General features: G+C 35.0%; 1 protein-coding gene across 1 annotated transcript in view; it reads right to left on the bottom strand.

The window, feature by feature from the left end:
• The window catches only part of WDFY4 (WDFY family member 4), a 370289-nt gene that overhangs the window by 136670 nt on the left and 211035 nt on the right, over window positions 1-22584 (bottom strand). The window contains exons 40-43 of the mRNA XM_051981900.1: window positions 20367-20444; window positions 16664-16858; window positions 12242-12293; window positions 2276-2436 (exon numbers count right to left, since the gene is read on the bottom strand). Of these exons, the coding sequence (XP_051837860.1) occupies window positions 2276-2436; window positions 12242-12293; window positions 16664-16858; window positions 20367-20444 (486 nt within the window). The remainder of the gene's footprint in view (window positions 1-2275; window positions 2437-12241; window positions 12294-16663; window positions 16859-20366; window positions 20445-22584) is intronic.

Genomic DNA, 22584 nt, shown 5'->3' on the forward strand with positions numbered 1-22584 from the left:
TGTCCAAAAGCAGAATGCGTTACCAATGGGCTTCCCCTCATTAGAGTCTTCCAATAAAGGTTGGATAATCTCTCAATGTATAATTGAGTCATATGTGGGTTGAATTAGATAGTTTCTGAGGACCCATCTAACTGAGAGACCCGGTAATTTTGTATTCCTCTACAGATGATTTGGAGAAATATCTTTTCAAAGAACTACTTAGGAAAAAAAAAGTCTTTGGAAGACTCAGGTGTTCTGGAAAACTTTTTTTTACATAAGAACTTCCATTAAATTTTCCCCTTACCTACTGCTCTCAGTTAAAAGACTTCTACAGGAATCAAAAAGAATTCTCCAATGACTGAGTCCACTAGTTACTGAGGAAATGATGAATTTATTAAGAGTAATGATCAGGAGTCCTTCACTAAAAACCTCACTAGGGAATGAAGGGATGGTAACTCTGACTTTTCAAGGGTTATCCTCAAGAAGCTTAAACTCTCCATGTCTCAAATTAGGCAGCAATATTGCAGATATGATAACTCAGATATGGGTTGTATAAATTGAGCTCTGAAGTTCCTTCTCTAATCTCTAATGCTATATTTTTTATCAACCTGACAAATTATGGAAATTCCCATGAGATCAGATCAAGGGATAATATTACTTGGTTTGATAACATTTCATGCAAACAGGAAAAAAAGGACAAATGCAAAGGTAAATAGCTTCTCCCATTACTTCTCCCATTATTCAAAGCCTAATCTAAGATCTCTAAAGGAGTACTCCATGGGTTTGTCTTTGATTTGTGCCATTTACTATGATTTGTGCCATTTAATATTTTTATCAACGAACTAAAGGTCTGTAGATAACACAAAGCTGGGAAAAATAAAAAACATATTTGATAAAGGAAAGACTCAGAAATATTTTAGTTAATAGATCCTAATCTCAGTTTCTCAATCAAATACAATGAAATGTAACAGGATGAAAGAATTCATTGTTCTTGGATTTACTTGGATTTGAAAAAGGTCAACTTCATAAATATAAGATGCAGAAGAAAGCTTTGAAAGCATATAGTCTATAAAATATTTAGAAATTTCAGTGGACTAGAAATCTATGTCTGTCAAGAGTGGCAAAGCAGACAAAAAAAAAAAACTAATGTCATTCTAGCCTGAATCAGCACAGGTAACTAATATTTATATAGCACTTTAAGATTTTCAAAGCCCTTCATATTTAACTTCATTTGATAATATGTCACTTATATGTATTGCATGAAATAATATATTCATATATGAAATATGTGATAACTCACATGAGTTAACCTGTGACTTCAATGTCATTATTTTCCAATGAGAGAGATTAAGTCATTTGCTCAGGATCATATTGCTAGGATATGTCTGGAAAAGGAATTGAATTCAGCTCTTCTACACTCTAAGGACTGTCACAGCTTAATGGCATTTCACATATGCTACTACCATATCTCCCAGCTCAATCTTTACACTGTAGTGAATGTAATGAATTACATAACTTGCTAGTTAAATGTCATAAACCAAGAGGGAAATCAAATTTCTGGTTGGAATTTTTTTTCTATCTAAAAGGCTGTTTATCCTTATACATATCTATGCCTCCTGCTTAGAATGCTTATTCCTGCTCTATCCTTTTTTGTGATACTACCTCTAAAACTGGCCATACAAAATATCCTCTATAAGTACTTCTTTACAGATTAATTGATTTTCTAAGTCATGAGGCTATAAACTTCCAGAGTTCTAATTGATTACCATTTCCTTTCCTTTTCTTTAAGGGAGGTGAAGGAGAACTCAATCACATTCACCTGCAAAGAACTCTTCCTCTCCTTATAAAACACCTGAACTATTCTAACTTCAGGGTTGTCATGACTGTTGAGCTAAGAAGTTGATTGAATTTGGAATTGCCTGAATCATCTTGAACCATGGAAAGGCTCTGAAAACTTCTCTAGCAACCTTCCATTTCTCTTCTCTAGTTCTGCTTTGAAAATATTAAAGCCTTAGTGTGAGGGTACTAAGGGGGTTGCTATAGCTTGGAGGTATCAGATGATACCTCCCAATCCCAATGAAAGACTCATTTCTCTCTCCTACTAACTTTCCCTTAATTGGCCCAGTCTTACTCTCTCGGGGATTCTTTGGACATTTCCTTTAAAAAAAATCAAGAACCTATTGCTTTCAGCATTAACTGGCTTAAAAAATTTTTCTTCAAGATTCCATTAGTCCTACCAACAAAGTCCAACAGCAAATTAATTTCAGGACCAAATTTAGTGCTCTAAATGGAGTACCTTTTCTTTGTCCACCAACTTCTGTAAAATAACTTTTCTCTCCTGACAGAGTTCCAAGAAATCTTCTGAGTGATGGCTTTCGTGCAAGGCAGGGAAGAATGTCAGCTGGTTACAGTCTTCCATCTTATCTCTATCTTCTTCTTCATTTGACATCAGCTCATCTGCATCAATACAAGGGAAAGCACAGTTTCAGTGGAAGCAAGATGATCTCTCTCAATACACTCCATCTTGGATAATGGAAACATGCAAAATGACTGAAAGGATACTAGAGAAAAATGCATTCATTGGGACACTCTAGAAAAATAGTGACATGCTCAGATAGGAGCAAGGGGCATTGAACTGTACTATAAGGATCATATTGACATGAAATCACATGCTAACATTAATTATCTTTCATGTATTTTAATTAATTTTAATCTGCCTCGGGTAGCACTCAGGGACATTGTGGCATGCAACCATATTTTATATTTCTGATGAAGAAGAAGTTAGATAACTCCAAAAAATTGTATTTTTCACCTAGAAATTGAGCTGAATCAAAGTAACTGATATTTTGTGAAAGTTAAAAATGAGAAACTTTTTCATAAAGTACTTTCAGTACTACATTCATCATCATTATTATTATCATTTATATAGATATTATATAACACTTATTATATAAGTGCTTTACAAATTATTGTCTTATTTGATTGTCTCAACACCCCGTCAAGATGAGTGCTGTGATTATCTCCATTTTATATTTTAGGAAGTTGAGGCAAACAGAGGTATTTTCATATATCTATAAATATTCTTCAACTAAGGTGGAGGACTTGGAAAGTGAAAGTGGCTAAGTAGATAGACTGGAATAACTCTGGAAAAACCCAGAAGAATTTAGGTTCAAATCTCCATTAGATACTTCCTGATTCTAGGATTCTGAATAAATCATTTAATCTTTATCAAATTTAATTATAGTCCTATAAAATAGGGAAAGTAATATCATTTACCCTAGTTCATAGAGCTGTTATAAGATTCAAATGAGTTAAAGTAAATATAAATTATTTTCTAAAATTTAAAACAATACCATATAAATATTAACTATGATTACTGCTATTAATATATTACATACAATATATAATGATTACTGCTATTAATATATAATAATATTTATATTTATTATTATGTTTAAATAAGAATAATTGTTATTCTTTTGCTCAATGATTGATTTTTTTTTTTTTATTGCTCAATGACATTTTAGAGAAGTCACCAAAAAAAAAATTTCTCATTTTGGACAGTCTCAAAGGAAAGTAATCAAAACAACAAAGGCCTAAAAAATCATGTCATAAGATGAATGGGCTAAGGAACTGAGGTTTACCTTGGATAAAAGAAAATACAGGAGTACTATAATGGCTTTTCTTTTAGCAGATATGGAAACTGAGGATCAGAAACTAAGTGATTTGCCCATGATCACTAAAGATAGGAAGTGTTAACAGACAGGACTGAACCCATATCTTCATGATTCTGCGCCTTGTGATAATTACCCTAGTCATTATTCTCTAATCACATTTAACTTTTTAAAAGTCTTTCTTGGAACATGGCTCTCCAAATTGGATTTGGTACTCCAAACCACACTGATCAATAACATACATTGTCCCCTATTCTAGACATCGTACTTCTGGTAAGATAAAATCATGAGAAAACCACTAGACTTAGTATTAGAAGATTTAACACTTTTAAGAGAGCATATTAGAGGAAGAGCCCACTAGAGAAGATTTACAAGTCAGGAATCAGTCCAGGAGCTCCCACAAGCCCAGAGAGAACCCACAATCCCACTCTCAGAGGAGGAGAGGCTCCTGTCTCATCCTGGCTCAGTCACTTCATAATCACTCTCACTTCTTTTCTATTCTTTGAATCTTAGTTTTCCCATCTGTAAAAAAAAAAAAGATAATCCTTTTTATTTTGCCTATCTTATAGAGGTATTGTGAAGAAAACCCTTGTAAATATTACAATAGTTTATATTTGCAAAATACCTCAAGATTGACACACCAAGAGTATACTGAGAAAATCCTACAGATAAGGAAAAATAGGAGGAACAAAGGCTTGGGGTTTGCATTCTCTACATTTCCTACTTCAGATGGCTTAGTCATATTCCCTCCTTAAAGTATATATAATTTGCCATGCAAAGTCACTACAGCAATCTAATGTCATACACCTTTACAACCCATGGCCACTTGGCGGGCACTTTGAGAACCTAGTGTTTGGAGATTGCCTAGGACAAAGGTTCAGTCACATCCAAGACCTATTAAGGCATCAGCCTGGCTGGCATTTCTATACCTTTTAAGGTTTAAAAAGTGCTTTATAGACATTATCCTCTCCTTTCCCTCACAACAGGTCCACCAATGGGAAAACTGAGGTTCAGGGACCACACAGCTGGCAAATGCCTGAGCTGGCTCTTGAACTCAAGTCTTCATGCTTGAGTTTGCCCCATAGAATTGTTTTTATGCAGTATCACAATATATTAAAACGTTCTTTACTAATAATTTAATTGCATGCTAATATTTAAAGAGATCAATGGAATGTGATTCAAGAATAAAAAGAAACTGTCCTTTGCTGGACAATGGAAGATGGAAGATTTTAGGAGTTATTTTTTTAAATAATTTTTTATTGACAGAACCCATGCCAGGGTAATTTTTACATTATCCCTTGCACTCACTTCTGTTCTGATTTTTTCCCCTCCCTCCCTTTACCCCCTCCCCCAGATAGCAAGCAGTCCTATATATGTTAAATATGTCACAGTATATCCTCGATACAATATATATGTGCAGAACCAAATAGTTCTCTTGTTGCACAGGGAGAATTGGATTCAGAAGGTAGAAATAACCCGGGAAGAAAAACAAAAATGCAAACAGTTTACATTCATTTCCCAGTGTTCTTTCTTTGGGTGAAGCTGCTTCTGTCCATCAATGATCAATTGAAACTGAGTTAGATCTCTTTGTCAAAGAAATCCGCTTCCATCAGAATACATCCCCATACAGTATCATTGTTGAAGTATATAACGATCTCCTGGTTCTGTTCATTTCACTTAACATCAGTTCATGTAAGTCTCTCCAAACCTCCCTGTCTTCATCCTGCTGGTCATTTCTTACAGAACAATAATATTTCTTAATATTCATATGCCACAATTTACCCAGCCATTCTCCAACTGATGGGCATCCACTCATTTTCCAGTTTCTGGCTACTACAAACAGGGCTGCCACAAACATTTTGACACATACAGGTCCCTTTCCCTTCTTTAGTATCTCTTTGGGGTATAAGCCCAGGAGTAGCACTGCTGGCTCACAGTTTGATAACTTTTTGGGCATCATTCCAGATTGCTCTCCAGAATGGTTGGATTCATTCACAACTCCACCAACAATGCATCAGTGTCCCAGTTTTCCCGCTTCCCCTCCAACATTCATTATTATTTTTTCCTGTCATCTTAGCCAATCTGACAGGTGTGTAGTGGTATCTCAGAGTTGTATTAATTTGCATTTCTCTGATCAATAGTGATTTGGAACACTCTTTCATATGAGTGGAGAAAGTTTCAGTTTCATCATCTGAACATTATCTGTTCATATCCTTTGACCATTTGTCAATTGGAGAATGGCTTGATTTCATATAAATTAGAGTCAATTCTCTATATATTTTGGAAATAAGGCCTTTAGCAAACCTTTGACTGTGAAGATGTTTTCCCAGTTTGTTGCTTCCCTTCTAATCTTGTTTGCATTAGTTTTGTTTGTACAAAGGCTTTTTAATTTGATGTAATCAAAATTTTCTATTTTGTGATCAGTAATGGTCTCTAGTTCATCTTTGGTCACAAATTTCTTCCTCCTCCACAAGTCTGAGAGATAAACTATCCTATGTTGCTCTAATTTATTTATAATCTTGTTCTTTATACCTAAATCATGGACCCATTTTGATCTTATCTTAGCATACGGTGTTAAGTGTGGGTCCATGCCTAATTTCTGCCATACTAATTTCCAGTTATCCCAGCAGTTTTTGTCAAATAATGAATTCTTTTCCCAAAAGTTAGGATCTTTGGGTTTGTCAAACACTAGATTGCTATAGTTGACTATTCTGTCTTGTGAGCCTAACCTATTCCACTGATTAACTAATCTATTTCTTAGCCAATACCAAATGGTTTTGGTGACTGCTGCTTTATAATATAGTTTTAGATCAGGTACAGCTAGGCCACCTTCATTTGATTTTTTTTTTCATTAATTACCTTAAGATTCTCGATGTTTTGTTCTTCCATATGAATTTTGTTGTTATTTTTTCTAGATCATTAAAATATTTTCTTGGAAGTCTGATTGGTATAGCACTAAATAAATAGATTAGTTTAGGGAGTATTGTCATCTTTATTATATTTGCTCGGCCTATCCAAGAGGACTTAATATTTTTCCAATTATTTAAGTCTGACTTTATTTGTGTGGAAAGTTTTTTTTGTAATTTTGCTCATATAATACCTGACTTTCCTTTGGGAGATAGATTCCCAAATATTTTATGCTGTCGACAGTAATTTTGAATGGAATTTCTCTTTGTATCTCTTGCTGTTGGATTTTGTTGGTGATGTATAAAAATGCTGAGGATTTGTGGGGATTTATTTTGTATCCTGCAACTTTGATAAAGTTGTGAATTATTTCTAATAGCTTTTTAGTAGAATCTCTAGGGTTCTCTAAGTATACCATCATATCATCTGCAAAGAGTGATAGTTTGGTTTCCTCATAGCCTACTCTAATTCCTTTAATCTCTTTCTCCACTCATTGCTGAGGCTAGCATTTCTAATACAATATTGAATAATAATGTTGATAGTGGGCAACCTTGCTTCACTCCAGATCTTACTGGGAAAGGTTCCAGTTTTTCCTCATTGCATATGATGCTTACTGACAGTTTTAAATATATACTCCTGACTATTTTAAGGAAAAGTCCATTTATTCCTATACTCTCAAGTGTTTTTATTAGGAATGGATGTTGGATTTTATCAAATGCTTTTTCTGCATCTATTGAGATGATCATATGGTTTTTGTTAGTTTGGTTATTAATATAGTCAATTATGCTAATAGTTTTCTTAATATTGAACCAGCCCTGGAAATCCTACTTGGTCATAGTGTATTATCCTGGGGATGATTTTCTGTAATCTTTTTGCTAATATTTTATTTAAGATTTTAGCATCAATATTCATTAGGGAAATTGGTCTATAATTTTCTTTCTCTGTTTTCAACCTACCTGGTTTAGGTATCAGTACCATGTCTGTGTCATAAAAGGAGTTTGATAGGACTCCTTCAATCCCTATTTTTTCAAATAGTTTATATATCATTGGAGTTAATTGTTCTTTAAATGTTTGGTAGAATTCACATGTAAATCCATCTGATCCTGGGGATTTTTTCTTAGGGAGTTGGTTAATAGCTTGTTCTATTTCTTTTTATGAGATGGAACTGTTTAAGATATTTACTTCTTCCTCTGTTAGTTTGGGCAAGCTATATTTTTGAAGGTATTCTTCCATTTCATTTAAGTTGTCGAATTTATTGGCATAAAGTTGGGCAAAGTAACTCCTAATATTGCTCTAATTTCTTCTTTGTTAGTGGCGAGTTCTCCCTTTTCATTTTTAAGACTAACAATTTGATTTTCCTCTTTCCTTTTTTAAATCAGATTTACTAAGGGTTTGTCTATTTTGTTGGTTTTTTCATAGTTTTATTAGTTTTATTAATTAATTAATTAATAAAATTGATATTTTAATTACTAATAGTTTTATTAATTTTAGTTTTATTAATTAATTCAATAGTTTTTTTTTTTTTTTTACTTTCAATTTTATTTATCTCTCCTTTTATTTTTAGAATTTCAAGTTTAGTCTTTGACTGGGGGTTTTTAATGTTTTCCTTGTCTAGCATTTTTAGTTGCAAGCCCAATTCATTGACCTTCTTTTTCTCTATTTTATGCAAGTAGGCCTCTAGAGATATGAAATTTCCCCTTATTACTGCTTTGGCTGCATCCCACACATTTTGGTATGACGTCTCATTATTGTCATTTTCTTGGGTGACATTATTAATTATGTCTATGATGTGTTGTTTCACCCAATCATTCTTTAGTATGAGATTATTTAATTTCCAATTATTTTTTGGTCTATTTTCCCCTGGCTTTTTGTTAAATGTAATTTTCATTGCATTGTGGTCTGAAAAGGATGCATTTACTATTTCTGCCTTACTGCAGTTGAGTTGGAGGTTTTTAATGTCCTAATATATGGTCAATTTTTGTATAGGTTCCATGAACTGCTGAAAAGAAAGTGTACTCCTTTCTGTCTCCATTTCATTTTCTCCAGAGATCTATCATATCTAACTTTTCTAGTATTCTATTTGCCTCTTTGACTTCTTTCTTATTTATTTTGTGGTTTGATTTATCGAATTCTGAGAGTACAAGGTTGAGATCTCCCACTATTATAGTTTTGCTGTCTATTTCTTCTTGCAGCTCTCTTAATTTCTATTTTAAGAATTTAGATGCTACACTACTTGATGCGTATATGTTTAATATTGATATTGCTTCATTGTCTATGCTACCCTTTAGCAAGATATAGTGCCCTTCCTTATCTCTTTTAATTAGATCAGTTTTTGCTTTAGCTTGATCTGAGATCAGGATCGCTACCCCTGCTTTTTTTACTTCACCTGAAGCATAGTAGATTCTGCTCCAACCTTTTTTACTCTGTATGTATCTCCGTGCTTCAGGTGTGTTTTCTGTAAACAACATATTGTAGGATTCTGGCTTTTAATCCATTCTGCTAACCACTTCCTCTTTATGGGGGAGTTTATCCCATTCACATTTATGGTTAAAATGACCAATTCTGTATTACTTGCCATCTTGTTAACCCCGGCTTATGCTTTTCTCCCTTCTTTCCCTCTTATCCCCATCCCCAGTATTAAACTTGTGAGCACCACTTGCTTCTAACAGCCCTCCCTTTTTAGTATCCTTCCCCCTGCCTTAGAGTTCCTCCCCCTATCTTACTCCTTTTCCTCACAGTTTCCATATTGCCTTACACTTAGCTTATTCCTTCCCTTTTCACTTTTCCCTTCCCACTTTTCAATAAGGTGGGAGAAGTTTCACCATAAATTGAATATGTCTAAAATTTTTCTCTTGAAGCCAATTCTGATGGCAGAAAGATACCCATTATATTCATCCCCCTCCATTCTTTCTCTCAGATATAATAGGTTTTCTTTGCCTCTTCATGAGATGTAGTACCCCCACTTTACCCTTTTTCTGGTACAATGTCCTTTCCACATCTAGTTTCTAGAACAAGGTATACATGTATTCTTTATACATCTTTGTAGCAGAAATATAGTTCCCAAGATTTCTTTTAACCTTTTTAGGTTTCTCTTGAGTTCTATATTTGTAGACCAAACTTTTTGTTAAGTTCTGGTTTTTTCATCAAAAATAGGTGAAATTCACTTATTTCGTTGAATGAACATCTTCCCTGGAAAAAGATGCTCATTCTGGCTGGGTAAGTTATTTTTGGTTGCATACTGAGTTCCTTAGCTTTTCAGAATATCATATTCCAGGCCTTTCGATCTTTTAATGTGGACGCTGCTAGATCCTGGGTAATCCTTATTGTGGTTCCTCTATATTTGAATTGGGTTTTTCTAGCCACTTGCAGTATTTTTTCCTTCGTCTGAGGGTTCTGGCATTTGGCCACTATATTTCTTGGTGTTTTGATTTTAGGATCCCTTTCAGTAGATGATCGAAGAATTCTTTCAATGTCTATTTTGCCCTCTGTTTCTAGGACTTCTGGGCAGTTCTCTTTGAGAATTTCCTGGAAAATAGTGTCCAGGCTCTTTTTTTCATCATATTTTTCTGGGAGTTCAATAATTCTCAAATTGTCTCTCCTAGATCTATTTTCCAGGTCTCTTGTTTTTCCAAGAAGGTATTTGACATTTTTTTCCATTGTTTGATTTTTTTTTTTTTTGGGGGGGGGGGGTTTGCTTGACTGATTTTTGTTGTCTCCTCGAGTCATTCAATTCCATTTGTTTGATTCTGATTTTCAATGAAATATTTTCTTCACTCACTCTTTTTATATCTTTTTCTAATTGTCCAATTGAGTTTTTAAATGAGTTGTTTTGTTCTATGGAATTTTTTTCCTTTTCGCCAATTTTGTTTTTTAGAGAGCTATTTTCTGTTTCCAGTTCACTAATTCTATTTTTCAAAGATTTGATTTCTTTATCCACTCTGTCTTTAAATGAGTGGGATGACTTCTCTAGTCTCTCTTGCCAAGCCTCCCTCTCTCCTTTTCCCATTTTTCTTCTAGTTCCCTTGTGAGAGCCTTTTTAATTCTTCTACGAGATTCATCTCTGCTGAGGAACAGATGATCTCCACCTTTGGGGATTCACCTGGAGACAGTCTGTTTTTAGTCTCCTCAGGGTTTACAGTCTGCTCTCTATCAGTATAGAAGCTGTCAGTGGTTAAGGTCCATTTCAATTTTTTGCTCATTTTGTCAGAGAAGAATGAAAGACAAACTAGCAAAGAAAAAAAGAAAAAAAAAACCCAAATGGAATCTGCTTTTTTTTTTTTTTCTTTTTCTTTTTTGGGCTGGATGGTGTTACCGAGCTTCCTCTACAGACTGTGAGGGGCAGCAGTGAGGCCCTAACAGGACAGTAATGGCTGTGCTGCGCCTGCGCTCTGAGACTCTGAGAACATGCTGAGACACTGTGGGGGAGGGGTGGCCAGGTCCCGAGAGACTCCAGCTGTTCAGGGTTGTGTTCTTCACCCCCTACATTTTTAGCTTCTCTGCTGGGCTACTGACTTGCTGCCGGGGCAAAGTTTCCAATCCTGTAGCAAAGCTCCCCCCTCAGAGACAGCAGAGATCACACCCCACCCCCACTCTGGTCTGCTTGGCTGTGAGCTGTCTGCCAGGCTCTCGCTGCTGCCGCTGCCTGCCCTCAGCCTGGGCCTGATATAAAACCGTTCCCACCCTCAAGCAAAAACAGACCTTTCCTGGCGAATCTCAAGGATGTCTTCTCTTGGTAACTATTTGTGGGTTTTTTTTTTTTTCAGTCAAGCATTAATTCAGAGGCTTGTCATGAAATGGATTCTGAGAGATAACATGGAGCTTACGCAGCTGTGTGCCTCCTCTCTGCCATCTTGGCCGGAAGTCCATTTTAGGAGTTATTTCATAGTTTGTTGCTGTAGATTTGCCTTGAATTCAACTTGAAATAGACTCAATTCATAGAAATAACAACATATGAGGGAACAAGGAGCCTTGCGAATAATGTCATCCAGACTTTCATTGAATCACTCAATGGGAATTTGTTGAACCCAAATAGAGGGTATGTATTAAATCAAAGAAAGACAGGATGGTATGATAGGTAAAGGTTTAGAATTGGCTGTGAAAGACCTTGATTAGAGTTTTATTTGTCACATTTAAAGCTGAACCTTAGTGCCCCAGGAAATTTTGTAAATTATAGCCAAGTCACTAATAAACATCAATGGACAGAGTTCCCATACCAATAAAAAATAGTTTTAAAACTTCCTCTTCTCCCTCCTAAGGACCTCTCCCCACAAAAAGACACATATGATATCTTCTGAATGATATTTTTTAACACCAAAAAGAGAATTATGTTTTAATGTAATATAATTTCTTATAAATCAAGATTCCAACTGCAGCATTCCCCCTTTTTTTTCTTTCAAAACAATTGTAAGCTATATTTTGATTGACTCTCTGAATGTCAGAAAGTGTTTGGAAAATGCTGAAACTCCAAAAATTGGCATTAAAATTGACATATGAATTCTACCCTAGTGATTTTGTTCTGAATTCAGAAAACTAGCTTTCCAGTGGTTTCTCTTAGTTATAAAGCTCCATCCTAAAGACTAATGAATGAGATAATACTTTAGTATTAGTATTAATAGAGGACTTCTAAAATATTTGGTTTTGTTAATGAGTCCCAAACTTAGTTAAGTTAATAAAGCAAAGAATACCTTGATTTTCAGCATTTGTTGGAGAAGCTTCATTATTTTTGGCTTGACTAATCTGAAATGAGATCAAATATAGGAACATTAACTATCAAGACAAACATATGAAACCTTCTTCCCTCCACACACATATTCTTCAATTTCCTTTGATTATATGCATAGAAAAATATACACACGATTTCTTAAAGATAACAACAAAATATAAATACTTATATGCTACATTCCAAAAGTAGAAAAACCCACAATCTTCCATTAAATGGATTTTACAGTAATTACCCAAGATGATGCCAACATAGGGATTAAATATTATGTTTAGGTCATCTCAATTTCAGTTTTATTTGTTATACTAAGAAGAAATGGATGGTAGAGACAATCTGTTCAACAGACAATTGGCTGAGACACCAATGGAATCGTTTTGATTTCCAGACCTCCAGTTCTGTTATTTACATGGTGAGAAAGTTGCTTAACTTTTTTTTACTTTATTTCTTGAAAAAATATTATCTTTCACATATGTTTCTATAAAGTGCCAAATACATGGAAATGGTGAGAAAATGGAAACTTATTTTATTGTGTTTTGCAATGTTGAAGAAATGGGATCAAGCTAAAGTCTTTGGAGACTAGAATTCAGTGTTCCTTCCAAATAGACAAAAAATACTTCTTTTGCTGGTTTAAGGACAACTGTCAAGGATAAGAACCTGTAGAATTAGTGGGGTTTTCCATATGTATCCTACTGGGTGATCCTAATCAGAAAGGAAACCTAAATCAATATTGACAGGAGTTTTTAATGGAATAAAGATCAACTTTAATAACAATGAATTTGAAAAACCTATTCAGATAACTTTGTCGCATAGTATGCATAATTTCATTTATATTTAAAGCAAGATTTCAGAGAGCAGTTAATGGGAGGAATATAGGATTGTAGATTTAGAGATGGAAGGTCATCAAGGTCAACACTTTAATTTTACACATAAGGCAATTGGGTCAAAGATTAATTAAGTGACTTGCCATGAGTCATGCAGATAAAGACTGAAGAATTTTCCTGACTCTGATTCTGTCATAATATCATTCTACCAGTGAACTTCTGAAAAGAGTAACTGAATTTGGTATCAGAAGACATGGAATGGGTTTGAGGCCTAATTGAATTACTACTACATTAATAACCCTACACAAAGTACTCGACTATTCCAAACCTTAGTTTCCTTATTTGTAAAATAGAGGACTACATTTTTCTTCTTAGCTCTGAAGTGATGTTTCACAGTGGTTCTTCCCAACTGGGATGAAAATCCACCCTCAAACCTCCTTTGGCTCTCCCCTCTCTCCACTTTCTCAGTTAAGAATGTTTTGTCATATTTTACAGAAAAAAAAATTGAGGACACTCATGAATTCTTCTCTTCTCTTCTTCATCTCCATCATTCAGGTGTCTTCTGCTACTTTCTCCTCCTTCATCCTTCTCTTCATTCAAGTGATCCCATTCTATCTGCTTCCTCCAGTAGATTGCCCCCTCTGTCACTCTCATTCTCACTCATTCCAACTCTCCTTCTCTATTGGCTCATTTCCTACTGCCTACAAAAATATCCATGTTTCTCTTATTTTGAAAAAACATCCACGTGATCCTTCTATCCTTGCTAACTATTCTCCTCTATCTCTTCTATTTATTGTAGCCAAACATCTTGAAAAGTTTTCTACAATTGCTGCCTCTATTTTCTCTCCTCTCTCTTTTTAAGCCTTTACAATCTGGTTTCTGACCTTATCATTCTACTGAAATTGTTCTCTTCAAAGTTACCATTGATTTCTTGGTTTCCAAAGGCAATGACCTTTTCCCAATCCTCATTCTCCTTGCTCTCTCATGGACTTTGAGACTGTTAATCCCTCATTTTTCCTCTTCCATGTATTACTCTCAAACCATAGTTTTCTCTCAGGTTCCTGTCCTGGGCCCTTTTTTTCTATAGTATTTCATTTGGTGATCTCATTAACTCTTGTGGCTTCAATTGCTACCTCTATATTAATGATTCTCCTTTGAAGTATTTTATATTTTTTTCTATTTTTTCTTTCTTTTTAATTGTGTTTGATTAATTCTTGATATTTCATAAAGTCATTAGCTTACATTTGCCCAATTCTAATTTTTAATGGATTATTTTCTTCTTTTGACTTTTGACTTTTTTTCATAATTCTCCTGCATAACTCTCATTAACTCTTCATAATTTTTCTTCTACCTCTTTAACTAGATTTTCAAAATCCTTTTTGAGCCCTTCCAAGAGAACCTTCTGAACTTAAGACCAATTCATATTCCTCTTTGAGGTTTCACTTGCAGATATTTTGATATTGTTGTCTTCTGAGTTTGGTTCTGATATTTCCATCACCATAGTAGTTTTCTATGGTGTGGGCTCTTTTGGTTCTTTTGCTCATTTAAAAAAGTTGACCTGTTCTCCTTAGGGCACAGGGGACATTGTTCCAAGCTTCTTTGGCTGAGGGGCTGGAGCTAGAGGTGCTAGAGTCTTAGCATACTGTCCTGGGTTGATCTAACGTAGTCACATCTGTTGTGTCAAATTTCTAGGGCTTGAAATTTGCTTTCTTTGCTAGGGCTGGAAGCCTCACAGTTGGTGTCCTGTGCTACAGTTCTGCTGAGGACCAAGGAGCATCAGTTGCTGATTTGTGCCTACAGCTAAAAGCTTCCTGTTAGACTGCCTGCACCTCATCTTTTGGGCTGCTCTCCCCTTTTTCCCAAGTGAGATAGACCTTTCCTAAAGTCCTTTTAAGTTATCTTAAGCTTAAGTAAATTATTTCATTCCATCTATTTGTGGCTTCTGTCACTCCAGAATACATTTAAAGGTTTGATTTATTTTTATTTCCAAGGAAAACTGGGAAGAGCTCAAGCAACTTCCTGGCTTCTGTCTACTATCTTGTTTCGCCAATATTATGCTGATAATTCTTAAATCTACCTTTTCTTAAATCTCTCTGTACCTTTAATCTTGTATTTCCATCTTTCTTTTCCAACATCTAGAACTGGATGTTCAGTGGACATCTTAAATTCAATATGGCCAAAACAGAAATCAATGACTTTCCCACTAAACCTTCCTTATCTCTGACTTTCCCTAGTGCTTTAGAGGGAAACACCATCCTCCCAATCCCTTAGGATAATAACCTTGGACTCATCCTGATTTCTGCACTTTCACTTGCTTCTCAGATCCAAGCTGTTGCTGAGGTTTGTTGATTTTATCTTTTTAGAATCTCTTGGATATATTCCTTTCTTTCCTCTGACATTACCATCATTTCAATGGTGGTTGTCATATTCTCATGTATAGATTACTACCGTAGCCTGCCAGCACACCTGTCTGCCTCACCTATCTGCCTCAAGTTTCTTCTCCCATCTTATTCATTATCTATTAAGATACTAAAGTGATTCTCCTGAAATGCCGGTCCAGTAATTTCAGCCACAACCCTCCCCTCCAAAAAAGATTTCAATAGGTTATTATTACCTCCAGAATCAAATACAAAATCCTCATTTTGATATTCAGAGCCCTTTCTAACCTAGCCGTTCCTTATTTTTCAGGGTTTTCTTACCCCTTACTTCCCAACACATACTCTTTGATCCAGTGCCATTTGATCTAATTGACTATGCCATGAACAAGACACCCCATTTCTTGGCTCCAAGAATTTTCTCTGGCTGTTTTCCATGCTTGGAATTTTTTCCTTTACTCCTACTGACCTCTCTGGCTTCCTTTAAGTCCTAACAAAAACTCTTCCTTCTACAGAAAACCTTCTTCAACCCCTTTTAATTTTAGCACTGTCTGTCTTTTAATTACTTCCTATTTATCTTGCATATAATACTATATTGATTTACTTATTGTTTCCCCCATTATGCTGTGAACTCCTTGAGGGCAAAGGTTTCCTGCCTCTTTTTCTATCCCAGTATATAGCACAGTACCTGGCATATAGACATTTAATAAATGCTGACTGTTACTGTGATTAATTCCTTAAAAGTCTCCCTGCCTGGTGATATCCATGAAGTTCTATGATTAAAAAAATATTGCACCTGGCCTGATGGACAACCCTCTGGTGATTGGATCTTCTTCCCTGACAACCAATAGCCCTTCACTGGGACTGAACTTGTAGCTTCTTAAAACATGTAAGAGAAGGAAACCCAATGGTTCAAATGAAGCTGTCACCAGAGAGCTGGCCATAAGGTCATGAGTGATTCTTCTTTAAACCTCATGAATACTATCTGACTAGGAGTTTGGAAGATAAGTTTATCCTCAGTTGCTATCTGTATGACCCAAGGGAAGTCACTTAACATCTTTTGTTCTCATTTTTCTTATCTGTAAAATTAAAGGGTTGAACTTGATGGCCTTTAAGAATCTTTCCAGATCTAAATCTATGATACATATACACATATATACACATATACACATATATTACCTTGTTACTTACATTTTTCAGGGATTCCCCAGCAAATTTTCTTCGTATTCTCTTCCTCATACGGGCTGGTCCTTCACGCCAATCAAGAGACCACTGGGAGCAGGGTACTGTCTCTAACCTTTGCCCCCACAAACCCAATTCATTGAAAAGTTGATCTTTCAGTTTAATCCACTCACTTGCTGCCTTACTGTAGACACATTTTTGCCTCTGAAATAGAATTCTAATCATCAGTTCAAGATTTGTTTTTCCCCTTTGGGGAAATACATCCCTTTGGGGCAATACAAAATAATTTTCTAGTACAACAACAACAATAATAATAACTAATGTATATATAACAATTTAATATTTAAAAACAATTTACATATAGTATTATAGATAAATGTTCTAATGTATTTTCAGTATTTGTAATTGTTTGAGCTCTATCTAATATGAGGAAAAAAGTAAATCTAGACTCATAGAATCTGAGTGTGATAAAGATCTTTAGGATGTCTAATCCAAACACTTTTGGAAATAATTATTCCTTCAATATCCTCAGCAAGTGGCAATTATCTTTTTTTTTTTTTAAACATTTAGTGCCATAGAACTTACTATCTCCTTGTCTAATCCATTCCATTATTGGATAATATGACTTGAGTTATTTGAGGAAGGATTCAAATCTAGACCAACTGTTATTAATTCAGATATCTTATCATTATTCTATATTACTAGAAGAGCATTTTCTCTAAAAAAAAGTGATTATTCCACTCTAGTAGATAATGGTCAGACTACATTTGGAGTTCTGTGTCCATTTATAGGTGCCATATTTTAAGAAAGGCATTGAAAAACATAGTTGTGTTTAGAGGAAAATAACTAGGATGATGAGTATAGCACAAGAGTTACTAAGACATGAGTGTAGTAGCTGAATGACCCTTTGAAAATCAATTAGCCTCCCTGAGTCTCTATTTCATGGTTGATTACTTTTTTATCTGGTCTATGCACTTTTTAAAAAAAATTTCATAACTACATACATACTCCTTATTTTTTTTCTTTTTTATGGGTTGGGGCCTTCAGTTCCTGGATGGAAGCCTACGGAGCAATCTAAGAAGTCTTAAGAGATAAGAGATTACTTAGTTAACTTTAGGGATTATGATCAAATGAACTAAACAAAAAGAAAATTTTGATTTTGACTAGATTGAGTCTGAGGGAGAAAAAGGATTTTATTCTCTTGTTACAAGTAAGAGAAGAACCTGTATCATATTTCTAGGCTTGCAGCATTTTTATCTGATTTCCTTTTAAAATCAAAATAATCTTTTCTAAATATTTAAAGCTCTGGAATGTGTCCACATGGGCCATCCTAAAGATGATGATTTCCTCAAAAATAATTTAATGAACAAGCAAAACTTTCAAAGCAGATTCCATTTCATAAGCTGGGATCCTCAGGAGTGACACTCAGGTTCAAGAACTTTCTGTTGAACAGAAGCCAAATATGAAGCTGAGTAGTGCTAATGCACAGTTTATTCCTCCACAGAAGAGCTTTCAGTGGGTCCTTGGAGTTCTATCATTTGGTTTTGTTGGTTCCCAGTAGGTTTTTATCCTCAGCTACCCCACTCCATTAACCTGCAGAATCTCAGAAATTGGGGAAGCCCAGCCAAATTTGAAGTCAAAGACCTATAATTTCACTGGCATAATATTCCTGCCACTGGTAGATCACAATTCCTCTTTAACTTAGTTGACTAGTCATTATTACCGCTGAAAAGCTAATCCACTTGAATCTAAACTTTTCACCCTGAGTTAAGCATATGGACTAGCCCTTACTGGTACTCATAGGCTTTCCAGTTTAGTAGGACCTGTAGCCCTTGCCCTCACAGGAAAAGCTTTTGAGAACCTCAAGTCAACTTTATGCTTCCATGATGAGGAATTAGAGTAGCACTATAATGGAGAAGCTCCAGTATCTCGCCCAAAAAATTGTTAAAGTTCAATGTATCTCAAGTTTTGATTCACAGGAGGTTAAAAAGACACAGCTGGATTTTTAGATTTTAGATTAGATCTGTAACTTTGGTAGTTTAGGGGAATAAATGATATTTTCCCCTAAAAAATTAAACACAAAAGATGAGATCATTTTAGTAACAATTTTGGAACATCCCAAAGTATTGCTGATTCCATCAAGTTCCTTTTCTTTTAAATTGTAACTCAATTTAGTCCAAATATATTCACTATAGCTAATTCAAATTAAAAAAAAAAAACTGAGAGTCTACTTGTGAGGTTCTACAGTATCTAAAAAGATACTGAGGGTATCTTGGGTTACAAAGTGAATGTAGACTCAGGAAATTATGTATCTTGACCTATTCTCCACATATGTGTCGGCGGCCAAAGCATCAAAAACTCACAAACTGCTTACAAAATTACAAAGAGTGAAATAATCTGACTTTCCTCAAAGAGAAGCAGGAGGAGGAGAATAATTTTTTATTCTCAGCTTCCATAGAAATTTCTATGTTGTGCCTTTTGGGGATGAAAAAAATAGCTTCATACTAGTTAAGATGTACCAAACAACTTATCTTTCCATATCAACTTGAAGTCACCCCATATTGTGAATTATATGAAATTACTAGGATGGGTGGCTTTGCAAAGGTTAAGTTTTCTCACTATTGCCATGCTGGAGAAATGAAGCTATGAATCTCATTAAAATTAATATTCTAAAGGACGCTTTACCTCATTTAAAAATAGAGTTCGAATCTGGAAAGAAATTGTGACACCCTTATATACTTCAGTATGGCATAGAATTGTTATTTCAGAAATCTGATTTAAACAGATCTTATGACTTAGTATTATGGTTTCCTGAGTTGCTGTGGATCAAACAAAATACAAAAAACAAAAAGAAAAAAAATCCTCCAACCAGATGTCCTATAAGCTACTGTTGTTGTTGTTTGTGCTTTAAGTGAGGGAGGACTGGGCAAGGTCACCTGCCTCACTTTCCCTTCCAGAGCCACCGGGGTCCAGTAGCCAGATATAGATCAAGACAACTGGAGATGCAGTGGGAGACCTTGTTTTTCAAGCTAAAGTCTTTAACAGCTCTTAGTTTGGCAGAGGTTGCACCCATTTAGTGATCAAGTCAGTTAAGGCAAAGAATCTCCTCTTTTACCTATTCCAAAAAATGTAAATAAACAAACAAACAAATAAATAAACAACAAAAAAGTAAATAAATCTGTTTAGGGGAAGTCCCTCAGGATTTCTGGCCAAAGAAGAAATGATTGTTATTTACATTCAATCTGAGTCAATTAGGACCTAAACAATGACCACACAGGGCTTAGCCTAGGACCTATTGGTGGCAAATGAGAATCAGATTAGTTTTGTAATATTTTGGATGTTTTATATGCACCTTGAACTCAACATAGCCAAAATGGAGCTCATTACCTTTCCATAAAATTACCCTTCCTTAATTTCTGACGAGTATACCATCATATTTTCAGTCACTGAGTTTTGTAAGCTCGTTATTTTGATTTTTTTTTTCCTAGACTATTTCCAATTTCACTATGTTGATGAGTTAGGACTTGAAATAGATAGAAGACTGAAATTATGATCAGACAAATACTGATTGCATCAGCGAAAAAATAAATAAAATAAAGGCACCTCTTGCAGATCTGTGAACATACAAGAGAATGAACACTGTAAGTCTGCGTATGTGATGCTGGAAAAGATATCTACAGGAAATCTGGAGAAAAAATGCTTTGTTTCTTACCTGCACATAATCTTTGTATAAAGATGCATAGAGCTCCTGGCCTTTTCTTCTATACTTCTCCATACAAGACAGAAAATCCTATAGAATGAAGCAGAGCAAATCTTAAAATTAAATTACATCAAAGATGTATTGAAAGAACTCCACTGTTACAAAATAGGAGAGATGAAACTTGTGATTTCAATTGGTATAAGGAGCTCCTAGTGAGAAAGATTGTTCATTATCTTAGAGGATAGTATGGAATATTTTTAAATGATTGGCCATAATCATACAATCAATGTGTCACAGATAGGGCTTGATTCCAAGTCTTTCATGTTTCAAGGCATAGCTCACAGAAAAAAAAAATATTATCTGGTCATGAACATCTTAGTCCCTGCAAGCATTGAAAAAGGAAATTAATGTGAATATCAAAATCTGACTAATTTTAAATACTGGAAGGGCCACTTCATCCTAATATGAGGCTAATATTAAAAACTTCTTTACTCTTTGTTTAGACTATTTAAAAATATCAAAGTCACTAAATAATAATGGCAATTAATAGGTATAATGAATGATATTTATGTTTTATTTTGATTTTGATTTGTATCCTTTTTCTTTATATCTTTTACTCATCATCCTAGGTCCCTTCCTTGTAATAAAGAAAAAAAAAATTAAGGAAAACCAACCAACTCAGTGACTATATCAAACAGCATACATAACAGTGTACAGTAAAGGTACTAGTAAATATTTAATGAGCATCTCTCCAAAAAAAGTATGCATGATATACTTTTTGTATATTTGTTTGATCTGCATCATCATTTTTACCACTTTTTAAAGTCTAAATAATTAATAAAATGTTAAATAGGCTCTTGATGAGGTCTAGATATGGGGTACCTAAATGAAATTAGGGTTTAGTTGAAGTCTAGTGGCAGGTTTGGGGTACGGGGAGTCAAACAGAGCTCCCCTGCAACCCTATTGGATTTGGCGCAAGGATACAGCAGTAAATGAGGTCTAGTAGCGGCATGAGTCCCCAATAAAAGCTTTTACTGGCCTGAAAAGCTAGATTGATAAAAGAAGTTTATTATGGGATTTGGAAGCAAGGAGATAGGTGAAGGTAGAAATAAGAAGGGCACCAGACAGAAGGCCCAGTGGACAGAGGGTCCTGACGTGGCTAGCATGTTTAGGACCTCTGCAAAGAGGGGGTCCCAGTGTGGCCCTTTTATAATGGATATTTAGCTCGAGGGGCTTTTGGGTGTAGCCCCAAAGTTGGCTCAGATCTGGATAGGGGATTGGACAGGTCCAGATCTTCTATTGGAATTCAAAGGGACCAGGAGTTGTGAATCAAAAGGTAATTACATTAACTAGGGGGTGGGGTGGGGGTGGAGGGATAGGAATCACAAAGAAAGGAATCTTAAAGGGACCAAATCCGCATCACTCTGACTTGAAGTCTTTGTTGATTTCTGAGTTACAAATGCTCACATTGAAAATTTAACAACTGGGTTTCCTGAGTAGATTCTAGCTGGTACTAGCCCACTTCTGAGTATGTTGTTGTCTTTCCCCCTCTATACTTAGATGAGGGAACCCTTTCATTTACACACCTGAAAGAGTACTGAATTTGAATCTGGATCTGGAATGAATTCTCTGCATGAACTTGGCCTATCGTTTAATTTATCTGTGTCTATTTCTCTATCTGTAAAATTAGACAGCTAGACCACATCATCTCAGAATCCCCTTCAGCTTTAAATCATTATCCTATGGTTCATTTTCCAATACCACCAAGAATGTTATTTTGGGTTTTTTTAGATTTTAGTCAAGTTCATGAAATAATTTCTCATGCTATTCTTCAAAAAAAAAATAGGGAGATGTGCAATAGATAATATAATTAAGATGATCTCTGTGTGTCCATAAGGATGAACCCTAAGAGAAGTCATTAAAGATTCAATGTCATCTTGGTAGATCAGGAGGCCTGTTCTTGGCCCCATATAATTATCATTTTTATCAATAGTTCAGATAAAGTCCTAGATGGCATGTTTATCATGTCTCAAAGCTGAATGGAATAGTTAATATAATAGATGTTATTCAAAAAGGGTCTTGTAATATAAAATATTTTGCAGAATCAATTACTGTCCAATAATGTTGATACAATTTAGGAAGGGAATTGAAGGGAACAAACATAGTGAAAAACCTTGAATTTATCCATATAAGAATTAATTGAACTAGGAATGGTTAGCCTAATGATTTA

This window comes from Antechinus flavipes, chromosome 2 (genome assembly GCF_016432865.1).
Source record: "Antechinus flavipes isolate AdamAnt ecotype Samford, QLD, Australia chromosome 2, AdamAnt_v2, whole genome shotgun sequence".
Lineage (NCBI taxonomy): Eukaryota > Metazoa > Chordata > Mammalia > Dasyuromorphia > Dasyuridae > Antechinus > Antechinus flavipes.